General features: G+C 43.6%; 1 protein-coding gene across 3 annotated transcripts in view; it reads right to left on the minus strand.

Annotated features, from left to right (window-relative positions):
* LOC116501438 (AN1-type zinc finger protein 5-like) overlaps positions 1-13,594 on the minus strand; it is a 49,159-nt gene that overhangs the window by 19,393 nt on the left and 16,172 nt on the right. For all 3 annotated transcript variants that reach the window (XM_032207012.1, XM_032207011.1, XM_032207010.1), the window contains exons 2-4: positions 9,318-9,475; positions 8,831-8,942; positions 8,339-8,436 (exon numbers count right to left, since the gene is read on the minus strand). In XM_032207012.1, coding sequence (XP_032062903.1) covers positions 8,339-8,436; positions 8,831-8,942; positions 9,318-9,468 — 361 coding nt within the window. In that variant the 5' untranslated portion in view covers positions 9,469-9,475. The remainder of the gene's footprint in view (positions 1-8,338; positions 8,437-8,830; positions 8,943-9,317; positions 9,476-13,594) is intronic.

Raw genomic sequence — 13,594 nt, forward strand, 5'->3', positions numbered from 1 at the left:
TTCTTTGGCCCAGGCATCTATGAGGTTGTTTTGGAAATGAGTCCCATTGTCTGATTCAATTCTTCCCAAGATGCCATGTCACAATAAGACTTGCTTTTCAAGGCCCAGGACAGTTCTGGGTAGTGGCATGGGATATGTTTCTAGCCATCCAGTGGTTGCTTCCACTATTTTAAGTACATGGCACTTGCCATAGGAGGTTTGTGGAAGCGTGATGTAATCAATCTGCCGGGCCTCCCCATATTTGTATTTCAGCCATCACCCTCCATAACACTAAGGCTTTAACTGGTTGGCTTGCTTGATGGCAGCACATTTCATATTCTATGGAATAAGGCCCTAGAGGGAAGAGAGGGCTACAGGCAAGTTCCCAGGCCTGGTTCCCAAGCTAGCAAGTGTTTTCTCCTAGCAGTGTTTAGCAGCCATTTTATGTCAGTACTTTCTCATTACAATTTGGTTATCTCCAAAATTGCTCCCATTGGTGGCTAATACATGAGAGGGTTGTGCTGCCATGTAGAGGGTCCTTGACAGGCTGGAGAAATGGGCAAACAAGAACCTCATCCAGTTCAAAGGAGAAGGACAAAGTCCTGAACCTGGGGAAGAACAACCCCAGGCACCAGTACATGCTGGTTGAATGTTAGCCATCAGCACGTCCTTGCTGCAATAAAGACCAATGATATCCTGGGCTAAATTACAAGGAGCATTGCCAAAAGTTCAAGGGAGGTGATTGTTCCCCTCTATGAGATGTCCCCCCTTTAAACTCCCATTCTCACTCAGCTTTCCATTCTGCCCTGTCTCCTTCATCCCAACAGGCATCTGGAGCTAACTCCACGGTAAAAATGTAGTTCAGGATATGTGGCCCAGTCACCTACATACATTCCATATCATAGATAATATAGTCCTGTCCTGCTTCTGGATTTTTCATGAATGGGCACAAAACACTGATGCAGGTTTATGTTACGGACCTGTTCATAGCAAATTCTGCTCTTCTAGCCTTTACATTTGTGATGTTTTTCTACATAGACCTTACTCTTCTCAGTGAAAATCATAGCCAAACAATCCACTTGTTTATGTAATAGCCATGGCCTTGTGCCTCTATAAACATTCCCAGACTTCCACAACAGCCTGCAGCTGGTACACCTTATCCTTGTTACCAAGTTAAATGCACAATCATGAGACAAGGAGAGCCAGCATTAACATTTACAGCTACGGCCATAGTTATACAATGCGTGACAAAGCTCACAAAAGGATTTTTGTCTGAAATAATTTCTTGACATCCTTAACACCATATACATGTTCATAGTGTAAAAGGTTAAAAGAGGTCTTGATATATTGTTGTAGTTTAACCCAACAGGCAGCTAAGCATAACACAGCTGTTTGCTCATTGCCCCCCAGGGAAGGGAATTGACAAAAGAGAGAGAGGGGAAGAGAGAAAATAATCATAAAAATAAAAACAAGTGATAAACAATGCAACTCCTCACCACCAACAGACCAAAGCCCAGCAAGCCCCTGAGCAACAACAGCCCCCTGGGCCAACTCTCCCCAGTTTTATTCTTGAGCATGATGTCATATGGTCTCCCTTTGGCCAGTTTGGGTCAGCTGTCCTGGTTCTGTGCTCTCCCAGCTTCTTGTGCACACCAGCCTCTTTGCTGGCAGTGCAGTATGAGAAAAAGAGTCCTTGACTTAGCGTAAGCACTGCTCTGCAACAAATAAACCATCAGTGTGTTATCAGCATTATTCTCATCCTAAACCCAAAACAAAGCACCATACTAGCTACTAGGAGGAAAATTAACTCTATCCCAGCTGAAACCAGGTCAAAGGGTCTTCTGAAAGGCCAGGCAGGGTAGAAAGCTGCTTAATCTTCTCTGTGCTCAAAACAGCTATGCCAAAACCCCACCGGTAACCTTTTGGGTCCTTGGAGTACCCTCTCCTGAGGTAGTCTATGCCAAGGATGCACGGAGCCTCTAGGCCAGTCACGATGGGATGCTTTTGCCACTCGTTCCCAGTTAGGCTCACTTCAGCCTCCAATACAGACAGCTGTTGGGATCCCCCTGTCAGTCTAGAAATACAGATGGGTTCTGCCCCCTTTATGGCTTGATGGCATTAGTGTACACTGTGCACCAGTGTCCACTAGATCCTTGTACTCCTGTAGGTCCAATGTGCCAAGCCACTGGAACCACACAGTCCAGTAAATCCAGTTGTCCCTTTCCTATGCCTGGCCAGAGGCAGGGCCCCCTCTAGACCTGGTTGGAGTATCTATCACTTAATTCTTGCAAATACAAAGCAGAGGTCCCTTCATTAGGGACAGGAAGAACATCAGCCCTTCTACCCCCTCTGGGGGACTGCCCAACAGAAACTGGAACAGTAACTTTTTTTTTTTTTTTTTTTTTTTTTTTAGGAAACCCTGTATCGGCTGCTTGAAGTTCATGTACCCGAGTTGCTAGGGTTGAAGTAGGATCGCCATCCCACTTCCTCATGTCCTCCCCACAGTCACGTAGATAAAACCACTGGTTGTGGATGCCCCATCCCTGGAGGTGTTCAAGACCAGGTTAGATAAGGCCCTGAGCAACCTGATCTAGTGAGTAGCATCCCTGCCTATGGCCGGGGGGGTGGGCTGGAACTAGATGATCTTTGAGGTCCTTTCCAACCCAAGCCATTCTATGATTACCACTCTCCATGGTGGTCCACTTGCATGGGTAACATATATCATCATCCTTGAAGGGATACCTTTCCTTCACACCTATCAAGATTCACCTCTAGAGGGTGAGGGCTTGTGCTCCTTTTCCAATTGCTTTGTCAATGCCCTTCCCTAGAGAGGGATCCCAGCTGCTTGACTTCTCTGCCCTCTAATTCCAGACTATTGGCCCCATTATCTCAGTGACAGAGCAGTAAGGTGACAACATGCTTGCTTGGACGATGGCTGAAATCTTTTCACATATCTCATAGCTCACCCTGGGATAGGGATCAGGTGGTTACTGCTGCTTTTATGATATCATCTTCTTTGTCATCCTGTTGCCATGATAATCCTACTTCTGGTGTTACACAGTACAGCAAACTAATAACCTTAAACCAGCCCCCCAAAATGATAAATAGCACATCAGGGAACACATACAGTAAGTAATGTGCCATATAAAACAATTCTGAGAACACAGTCACACTGGGGGTAAAAGCTCTTGGGTTGAGATAAAGTCAGCTTAATAGGACAGAAAATGAATGGAAATATAATTATGATAATAATAATGATAAAAGAACATAGGAAGCAAGATCAATTGCATTGTGCATCACATCACCCGCTGACTGATGCCTAGCCTGTCCCCAAGCAGCAGTCCCCCCCCCGCCCTGGCCAGCCACCCCATATAAGGACCAGGTACTGTTTAACATCTTTGTCAGTGACATGGACAGTGAGATTGAGTGCACCCTCAGCAAGTTTGCCGATGACACCGAGCTATGTGGTGCAGTTGACATGCTGGAGGGAAGGGATGCCATCCAGAGGGATCTTGACAAGCTTGAGAGGTGGGCCTGTGAAAAACCTCATGAGGTTCAACAAGGCCCAGTGCAAGGTCTTGCATCTGGGCCAGGGCAATCCCAAGCATGAATACAGGCTGAATGGAGAATTAATTGAGAGCAGCCTTGATGAGAAGGACCTGGAAATCTTTGTTGATGAGAAACTCAACACGAACCAGCAATGTGCACTTGAAGCCCAGAAAATCATCCATATCCTGGGCTGCATCAAAAGAAGCACAGCCAGCAGGTTGAGGTAGGTGATTTTCCCCCGCCTCCTCACTGGCAGGGCAGCATAAGCAGCAGAAGAGTACTTGACTTAGTGTAAGCACTGCTTGGCAATAATTAAACCATCAGTGTGTTATCACCATTAACCTCATCCTAAATCCAAAAACACAGCACCATACCAGCTACTAGGAGGAAGACATTCTATTCCAACTGAAACCAGGACCTATGACATAAAAAAATAAAAAAATAATAAAAAAAAATCTTCCAAACAAAAAAGCATAGTCAAGTTCCTTTTAGATTTGTTATACTGCCAAATTATTTAAAAATGAAATGCTAATCATAAGCCATGGCAGACTGAAAACAGAGGAAACAAATATTTGCACATTTTGTAGATTATTACATAGCTGCCTGGGAGAAGCTTCATCTGTATCAGAAACAAAGCACAATATGAACCCGTGGGAACACATTTGCTGTTTCCATCAGATGCAAAAGAAAATGTGATAAAAGGAGCCTTGAACTGAATAATTTAAGTCACTTGAAACATGGCACTAAGAGGAAAATTAAAACTAGAAATGGAACAACCTTCACTGTTGGACATGCTCACAAAAAATGGAAGTGGAAAAAGGAGTTTCCCAGAACCACCAAGGTAAATAGTCTAGTATATAATTTTATGCCACAAAACAAAGACATTAAAAGCAAATCCATCTAGAGGGAAAGCATTACTACCTACTACAAACATACTTCCTCCTCGGTATCAACTAACTGAGAAGCTTTCACTGGCATAACCAGCAACATCAGAATTAAAAAGCAATGAGAACAATCCTAAGAAAGTGCAAAGGCCCATTTCCCAAAAGAGCTCCTGAACAGTATCACTCACTCAAAACTATAATAAATTCCAAAAAGGAAAAGCAGCAGATGGCACACAGAAACATGCAACTAAAAGTTCCTTGGTTATCGCCTTGGCTGATTTCTCTTCCCAAGCACTAGTTCAAAAGATTACCAGATGAGGTTTATTTATTTAAACTAGACCAGTTCTTCTAACTACAAGGTTCAAGGTTGAAAGACTCAGGAAAAAAAAAGAGTCATGTCTTCATAATTTATTAAAAATTTAAGACAACACTGTGATTTAGCCTTGCAGACAGCTAAACACTACAAAGCCATTTGCTAGCCCTCTGTATTGGGTTTATGTGACAAGGGCTTAGTAGCAGGGGGGCTGCAGAGGTGGCCTCTGTAAGAAGAGTCCAGAAACTGCCCCATGTTAGATAAGGGCCAGATCCAGCTGGCTCCAAAAGGGACACACCGCTGGCTAGAGGTGAGCTAATAAAATTTGTTGGTTGCACCTCTGTGAGAGCAGATTTATGAAAGGGGAAAGAGTGCTGCACAACAGCAGCTGGGAGAGAAAAGTGAGAAATCTGGCCTGAAGGAGGCTGTGGCACATGGAGTGCCCCTGCTGGAGCAGACTCTGGGCTGGACCTATAGCCCATGGAGAGGAACCCACGCAAGAGATTGTGAACTGGCAGGAGCTGCTGCCCGGGGGACCCATTTGGGGTGTTATCAGTATTACTCTCATCCTAAATCCCAAACACCATCCATACCAGCTACTAGGAAGAATATTAACTCTATGCTAACAGAATCCAGGACAGACAAAAATAAGTTATCCGCAGGCATTATAAGATATGGTACCATGAGAAGCAACAAAACAGGCCCAAGAGTGATCATTACAATTCTACTGGAATTATGTTGCTCTTTAGCAGTAGATAAGTGCCTGAACAAAGCACAAGTACAGGTGTTGCACTGTAAATTTGGGGATATTTACTTCACTCTGTGTGAAAATTAGTTGCATCTTTAAGAAAGGCACATGGGAACAGTAAGGTTACTGATTATTGGTAGCAAGCCACAGCACTACAGTTGCTCAACCTATACACAGAAAAATCCTACAAACAGCAAGAACAATGCTACTCTGACCCCAAAGCATTAAAACCACAGTGACTCTGTGAGACTTCTACTTTAAAGTAATGACTGCTGTAATAACTAGAGAACTGACAGTAGTTTTCCTTAAATAAACCAATACAACTGCTGCAGAAGAGTATGCCTACTGTAGATATTTTCCCATTGAGATTCAGATTGGCTCAGCTTGTTTTGTCTATCAGTGAAGCTGTTGGCACCTCTGTGATAAGATTCTTAAGAAAGGGTTAAAAAAAACACAAACAACAAACCACCGTACACCAGCTATGGGACAGAGGAGTTAGGAAAAAAATGTGAGAGGAAACAACTCTGCAGATACCAAGGTCAGTGAAATAGGGAGAGGAGATGTTCCAGGTACTGGTGCCAATATCCTCCTGCAGCCTGTGGAAAAGACCACAGTGAATAGATAGGGAGATTGCTTACTAATTACCAAAAACAAAACAGACTTGACTTAGGGAAAGTTAATTTATTGCCAATTAAAAATAGAGTAGGATAGTGAAAAACAAAACTAAAAACACCTCCCCGCCCTTCTTCCTAGACTCAACTTCATTCCTTCACTCCTGAAGTATCTACCTCCTTCCCCCAAACTCCAAGCAGAACAGGGAAGATGGGGTAATGAGGAATGGGGGGAGGGTATTTGCAGTCAGTTCACAATGCCTCATCTCTGCTGTTCCTTCCTCCTCACACTCTTCCCCTGCTCCAGCATGGAATCTCTCCCACGGGATACAGTCCTTCCCAAACTGCTCAAATATGGGCTTCCCACAGTGCATGGGTCCGTACCACAAGATGCAGTCCTTCAAGAACGAACTGCTCCAGCATGGGTCCCCCCAGGCCACAGTTCCTGACAGACAAGTGGCTCCTGCACGGGCTCTCCATGGGCTGCAGTTTCCTACAGGCTCCAGCATGGGATCCTCCACAGGGTATGGTGTGGATATCTGCTCCCCCGTGGTCCTCTCAAGAGGCTGCAGGGGAATCTCTGCTCCAGCACCTGGAGCACCTCCTCTCACTCCTCCTTTGCTGACCTTGGTGTCTGCAGAGTTGTTTGTGAGCAGCTGCAGGGTGCTTAGCTGCCTACAGGGCTTAACCCCACAATGCCACATAGGGATTTAAGAAAAGTTTAGGTCATCTTCTCTTCACTGCAAGACACTTAGGGATAAATGTACCAGTGAATACAGCTAACACTTGGTTTATCTTAGATGTCCAATAAAACCTTTACAAGTTAAGAACAGTATATAAGGGCATATAAGGACACTATTCTATGCAATTTATAAAATCTACCCCCAGCTTGACAAACACTTAAAAGGGAACTTCTACTTTTAGAGCAGCTGAAGATTGCTTCAAGAATTCACGGATATGTGCTAAGGAAGACAATTTGGTTCCAGAAGTTTTTTTCCAAAGATTTAAATTCTATTGTAGTTTTCCAAGCGTTCTCTACTCAAGCTTGTAACAGAGCTTTGGCTGATTTCAACTCTGAGTTTCAAGCTGCAAGATTATTTAGAAATGTAATTATCTTGAGTTCCTTTTACTGATTAGAATGGGGGGAAATCCCTAAAGAATGTAAAAAGCATTTAGTTACCTCATTAAGAGAAAACAGATATTGAATCAACAGAAATAGAAGACTACCCTTTACAGCTGACAGAATAACAAATCCCCATTTTTAATAAGACAAAATTTGGCTCACTTGACCACTGCTACCATTTTATGTATTTTTTCTATCACTTTTTCCAGGTAGCAATTCATAACAAGACAATATTGGTTTAATAAATAATTTATACTTCATTATTGTATTTAAAGTTACATACAATAAGCCTTCAGATGACATCAGTTACAAGAAGCTGAAACATGTAAAAGCCTCCACTTAGTTTGTACATAACCAAAAAAGAATACAGTAAAAGCAGTTGTAATTTAGTTCACGTCACAGAATCTTACTTAGCATGACTTACTTCAAATAGTGAAATCCTATGTACAAAATCCTGACCTGTAACTATCATCTGTAACAGCAGTCTTTATTGACAGATATGCATCTATATAGTGCTGAGTAGTACCTTCTGGGTTTTTTAACTCAGATTTCCAAAAACAAACAAAAATCTTTGGTTATAATTAACAGTTTTTCCTCCTATAGAACATCAGCTTTTGATGTTTTCAGACTGTTTCAGACTATGCTGAGTCTGTTTTGCCAGTGATGAGTGACCTAGTGACCTCCCTGTCCTTATCTCAACCTGTGAGCCCTTTCTGTCATATTTCCCCCTACTTTTTTTGGGGGGGAAGGGGGTGAGAGCGCAGTTGTGGTGGAGTTCAGCTGCGTAGCAGGGTCAAACAAATACATTAAGATATCCATTTGAGTATACTGCTATACAATGAAACAAATCCCTCACTAGTTGTAGGTAAGGGAGTAGTCCCTCTCCACCTCCCACCAAGAAATACTTCCAAGTTTAAATAGTACAGCTGTACAGGAATAAAAATTAAATTGAACACTCTCACTGATCAACGTGTGGTAAATATTCTACACCCACAGAACAATGCTTTAGTTATATCTATTGACAACTTGATTAGTCCAAGAACCTTTAGCAGTCTTTGTTAGCGTTTTAAAGTAAATAAACTGTCAGCTTCTGTTAAGTCAGTTGTACCCAGTGTTACTGTGCAAACATACCTGGCTCAGTCTCTGTTTTCGGTGTTACTTTTTCCTCTCTTGAAATGCTCATTTCTGTCATTTGCTGCATTACAGGCAAAGCGGCAACAGGCACATTTCTGTTTACGTACAGTGAAATGGGTAATTTATGTTAGTTTTGAGTTCATAATAAAAGCTCAAACTGTCAAAATCCATCAATAGACTACCTGTTCCTGACCTCTACTTCTACCATCTCTAAAATACATCTTCCAATCTATTTTAGTTTCCCTATAGGAAAATAGGAAATCTGTGGCAAATATTTCTCCAGATAAACCAAAAATGTTCTTGTAAATGCAACAGTCCAACACCAACCACTAATTAGTTCTCATTTATATCCATAAGGCACTGTCTGGTGCCCCATCCCTTTTTCCTCTGCAGAAACTCATTATAATAGCATAGTGTTACTGCAGCGTTACTTTAACTTGCTATTTGCTCACATTTCATTCAAACCTGAAAATAATACCTTCATCTTACCTTGATTTTTCAGATGTGCTACTGGCAGCTCCTTCACAATTGTTTAAACTTGCATCTGCTCGTTGTATAGATGCAGAGTCTGAGGTAGGAGTGTTTGAACCACTAGCTGTGCCTGTATAAAAGGGATTTGAGAAGTTGATTATAAACAAACTCTAGAATACAAGTTAGTCAAGTAGCTTTGCATAGATTTATAAACTGTTTCCATTCATTCTACAGCATTTTCTTAAAGACAGGCTATAATGCTAATGACCAAAACACAGGGATTGTGTAAGAACACACTTTTAGTGGAAGGTAAGTTGTAAATTAAAGGCTCAACACCAAATGGGCCAGAATATATTATGCAAAAAATGCATTTTTTTAAATTGATTTAAAGCATTATTCCATTTGAAATACATAGTTTTAGTACACAGCTATCAGAACTCCTGAAATACATTCTGTAATTCCTCTCATTACCTACTATTTTAAAAACAAAGACTCAAACCTTTACCTGTTGGGCTGATTATACTGCTATTCTGCTGACGTTGAAGATATTCTTTGTAGCAAACAGAACACATGCCACTTGTCCTAGGATTTCCATAAAATCCACATCCTGTACTACACAGCATGGGCCCTGGGGTCTGGTTTGTCTCCTGAGCCATCTTGATGCTGTAAATAAAACCAAGAAAAGCATTAGGAAACCACATTTACACAGCCTATGTATTACCAAAAAGCCACTTAAATCTTTTGTCTTAATGTTATAAACAGACTTCTGCACCTCCCAAAGGTAGACAATGCTAACCCTCATCTTTGCCACCAACTACAAACTTTAGGAATAAAAATACTTCAACCTCACTAGTATTTAACCTCTGCAAAGCAAGGTTTATAGAAAAACTGATAATAGCAACTAAATCCTTGGATCCCAAGGGCAATGAAACTAGAACACGGTAATCAAGCAGTCTACTACAAGTTGAGAGCACAGAACAATATCACACTTGTGCTCCAAGAAATTAGATTTAGTGGAAGTACTGCCTATGATTGCCTAAAATATCTCCACTTGGAGTGAAAACTCTAGATTACTATCTTACAATTTAGAAGCGGACACAATAAGGGATATTTGACTGCTGATGCTCATAAAAACTCAAGCGTACCAAAAGGTAATTAATTCTAGTGTTTAAATAAATACTTTTTAATAACTTGAAAAAAAAGCCACACTACAAGTTGTAAACATATCTCAGTAACAACTGTAATGGATGGCAGCATTTGTCTAGTTAAACTAGATTTCTGGGATCAAAGTAAATCAGAGGCAGGACGAAAAAGTAATTAAAATCTGCTTCCCTGCTGGTGGTCGTAGGACTTCAATGATTTATACCGTTGTTTCAGGACTACAAAACAAGGTTACATTTATTCTGATAGAACTCTCAACACTGACGCCCATGGGGGACCCATGTTGGAGCCGTTTGCTCCTGAAGGATGGACCCTGTGGTACAGGGCCATATTAGAGCAGTTCTTGAAGAGCTGCTGTCTGTGGGAAGCCCATGTAGGATCAGTTCAGGAAGGACAGCATCCCGTGGGAGGGACCCCATGTCAGAGCAAGAGAAGAGTGACCATGAAGGAGTGGTGGAGACAAATCTTTATGGACTGAATGCATCCCATGTTCCCCATTCCCCTGTGCTGCTCCGGGGGTAGATGTAGAAGAGGGTGGACTGGGCAAAAGTGTTTTTAATTTCCTTTTAATTTCTCACTGTTCTAGCCTGCTAGCGATAGGCAATAAATTATATTAATCTCCCTATGCTGAGTCTGTTTTGCCTGTGATGATAATTGATGAGCAAGCTCCCTGTCCTCATCTCAAACCTCAAGCTATTTTCATCGTATTTTCTCCCTTTTTTTCTTTGAGGAGGGGGAGTGAGAGAACGGTTGTGGCAGAGCTCAGCTGCATAGCAAGGTAAAACCACCATCTTTCATAGAATCATAAAGGTTGGAAAAGCCCTCCAAGATCATCTGGTCCAACCATACCCCTACCACTAATGTCACCCACTAAACCATGTCCCTAAGCACCACATCCAACCTTTCCTTAAACACCCCCAGGGATAGTGAGTCCACCAGCTCCCTGGGCAACCCTGGAAAGGGCAAACCCCCTCCCTACCCACCTCACCTCCCCAGGTGCCCTTACACAACAAATGTGAGGCTCCCGAGCTTAAGGGACAGTTAAGGGAAAACTTGGGGGAAGGTCCACCCAGGAGGTTGTCTAGAGCAAGGAAGGCAACTCCATACCTCAAGACTGCCTCCACCAGGAAAGAAGGGTAATTGTCATAGATGACTCCCTTCTAAGGGGAACAGAGGGCCCTATATGTCAGCCAGACTCTACTTGTAGGGAAGTCTGCTGCCTCTATGGGGCCCGTGTCAGAGGCATTATCAGGAAACTTCCTGGCCTGGTTTGCCCCTCCAATTATCATCCATTACTGATAATTCAGGCTGGCAGCGATGAAATCACTGAGAGAAGCCTGAAGGCTATCAAAAGGGACTTTCAGAGGATTGGGGTGGTTAGCGGATGGAGTGGGAGCACAGGTGGTGTTTCCCTCTATCCCTTCAGTGGCAGGAAGAGGTAGTGAGAGGACCTGGAAGGCCCAGCTGATAAATACATGGCTGAGAGACTGGTGCTATTGCAGGAATTTGGGAGGTTCTGGACAGAGGGAGGTTTACTCAGCACTTGGCCTGATGGCTGCAGATGGGTCCCACCTGCCTCAAAGGGGGGAACAAATCCTAGCCCAGGAGCTGGCAGAGCTTGTTGAGAGGGCTTTAAACTAGGTACAATGGGAGATGGGGATGAAATGAGGCTCAATAGAAATAACCCCCAAGGGAACAATGCCAGGGTTGGGGGCAAGGGCAGTGGCACAACTGAAGTTCATCTACACCAATGGATGCAGCATGGACAACAAACAGGAGGAGCTGGAAGTCAGTGTGCAGCAGGCAAACTACCACTTGGTTGCCATCGCTGAAATGTGGTGGGACCACTCCCACGACTGGAGTGCTGCAATGGATGTCTATAAGCTCTTCAAAAGGGACAGTCAACAAAGCAAGGACAGTGGCATGGCTCTCCCTATTAGAGAGTATTCCAATGTTCTAGAGCTTGGGGCTGGGAATGATAAGGCTAAGTCCCTATGGATAAGGATCAGTGGGAAGGCCAACAAGGCAGACATCCTGGTGGGGGCCTGTTATAGACTGTCAAACCAGAATGAAGTGACAGATGAGGCATTCTACAAGCAGCTGACAGAAGTTGCACAACTGCCAGCACTTGTTCTCATGGGGGACTTCAACTTCCCAGACGTATGCTGGAAATACAATACAGCCCTGAGGAAGCAGTCTAGGAGGTTTCTGGAGAGCATAGAAGATAGCTTCCTGATGCAGCTGGTTAGTGAACTTACCAGGGGGTGCCCTGCTAGACCTCTTCACAGAGAAGGACTGGTAGATGTGGTGGTCAGGAGCTGTCTTGGGCAGAGTGACCACAAAATGGTAGAGTTCTCTATTCTTGGTGAAATCAGGAGGGAGTGTCAGTAAAACTGCTACCTTGGACTTCCGGAGGGCAGACTTGGAACTGTTCAGGACACTGGTAGGGAGGGTCCCTTGGGAGTCAGTCCCAAAAGTTAGAGGAGTCCAGGAAGGCTGAATGCTCTTGAAGAAGGAATTCATAAAGGCCCAGGAGCAGGCTATTCCTGCGTGCCTTAAGATGAGCTGGCAGGGAAGAAAACTGGCGTGGCTGAACAGGGAACTTTTGCTGAGCAACCAGGGAAAAAAAGACTTTATATCCGTTGGAAGAAGAGACAGGCAACTCAGGGAGAGTACAAGGAAGTTACCAGCATATTCACAGAAAAAAGTCAGGAAGGCTAAAGCCCAGCATGAGCTACTCTATTTCCTTGGAAAGCTAGCTAATACCATTACATGTCTACTTTCCTAAATTTCTCAGAAACTTGGGTCTGTATTGGGTTTACATGGCAAGGTTTTGGTAGCAGGGGGCTGCAGGCATGCCCTCTGTGAGAAAAATCCAGAAGCTGCACCATAAGGGCCAATTTCAGACAACTCCAAAGGGATACACCACTGCCCAGAGCTGAGCTAGTAAGTGATGTTGGTTGCACCTGAGTGAGACCATATTTAAGAAAGGGGAAAAAAAAAAAAACAAAAACAACACACTGGTCAACAGCAGCTGGGAGAGAAAGGAGTGAGAAACAGCCCTGCAAACACCAAAGTCAGGGATGAAGGAGGGGGAGATGCTCCAGGCACCAGAGCTGAAGTTCCCCTGCGGCCTGTGGAGAGAACCATGGTGGAACAGGTTGTCCCCCTGTAGCCTATGGGCACCACATCAGAGCAGATTTCCACACTGCAACCTGTGGAGAACCCCTGCTGGATTATACTCCAGGCTGGACCTATAGTCTCTGGAGAGGAGGCCATATGGGACCAGGTGACCTGGCAGGAGCTGCTACATGTAGGGGACCCATGTTGGAGCAGTTTGCTCTTGATGGATGGACCCATATTTGGAGCAGTTCTTGAAGAGCTGCTGCCTGTGGGAAGCCCACACAGAATCAGCTCAGGAAAGACTGTGTCCCGTGGGAAGGATCCCACATTGGAGCAGGGGAAGAGAATGACTTTGAACAAAGCATTACGGACTGACTGCAACCCCAATTCTCCCACACCACTCAGAGAAAGGAATTACAAGAGGGTGGATGAAAGGAAGTTTTTTTTTTTTTTTTTTTGTATATTTCTCACTGCTCTAGCCTGTTAGTAATAAGTAAT

This window comes from Aythya fuligula, chromosome W (genome assembly GCF_009819795.1).
Source record: "Aythya fuligula isolate bAytFul2 chromosome W, bAytFul2.pri, whole genome shotgun sequence".
Taxonomy (NCBI): Eukaryota; Metazoa; Chordata; class Aves; order Anseriformes; family Anatidae; genus Aythya; species Aythya fuligula.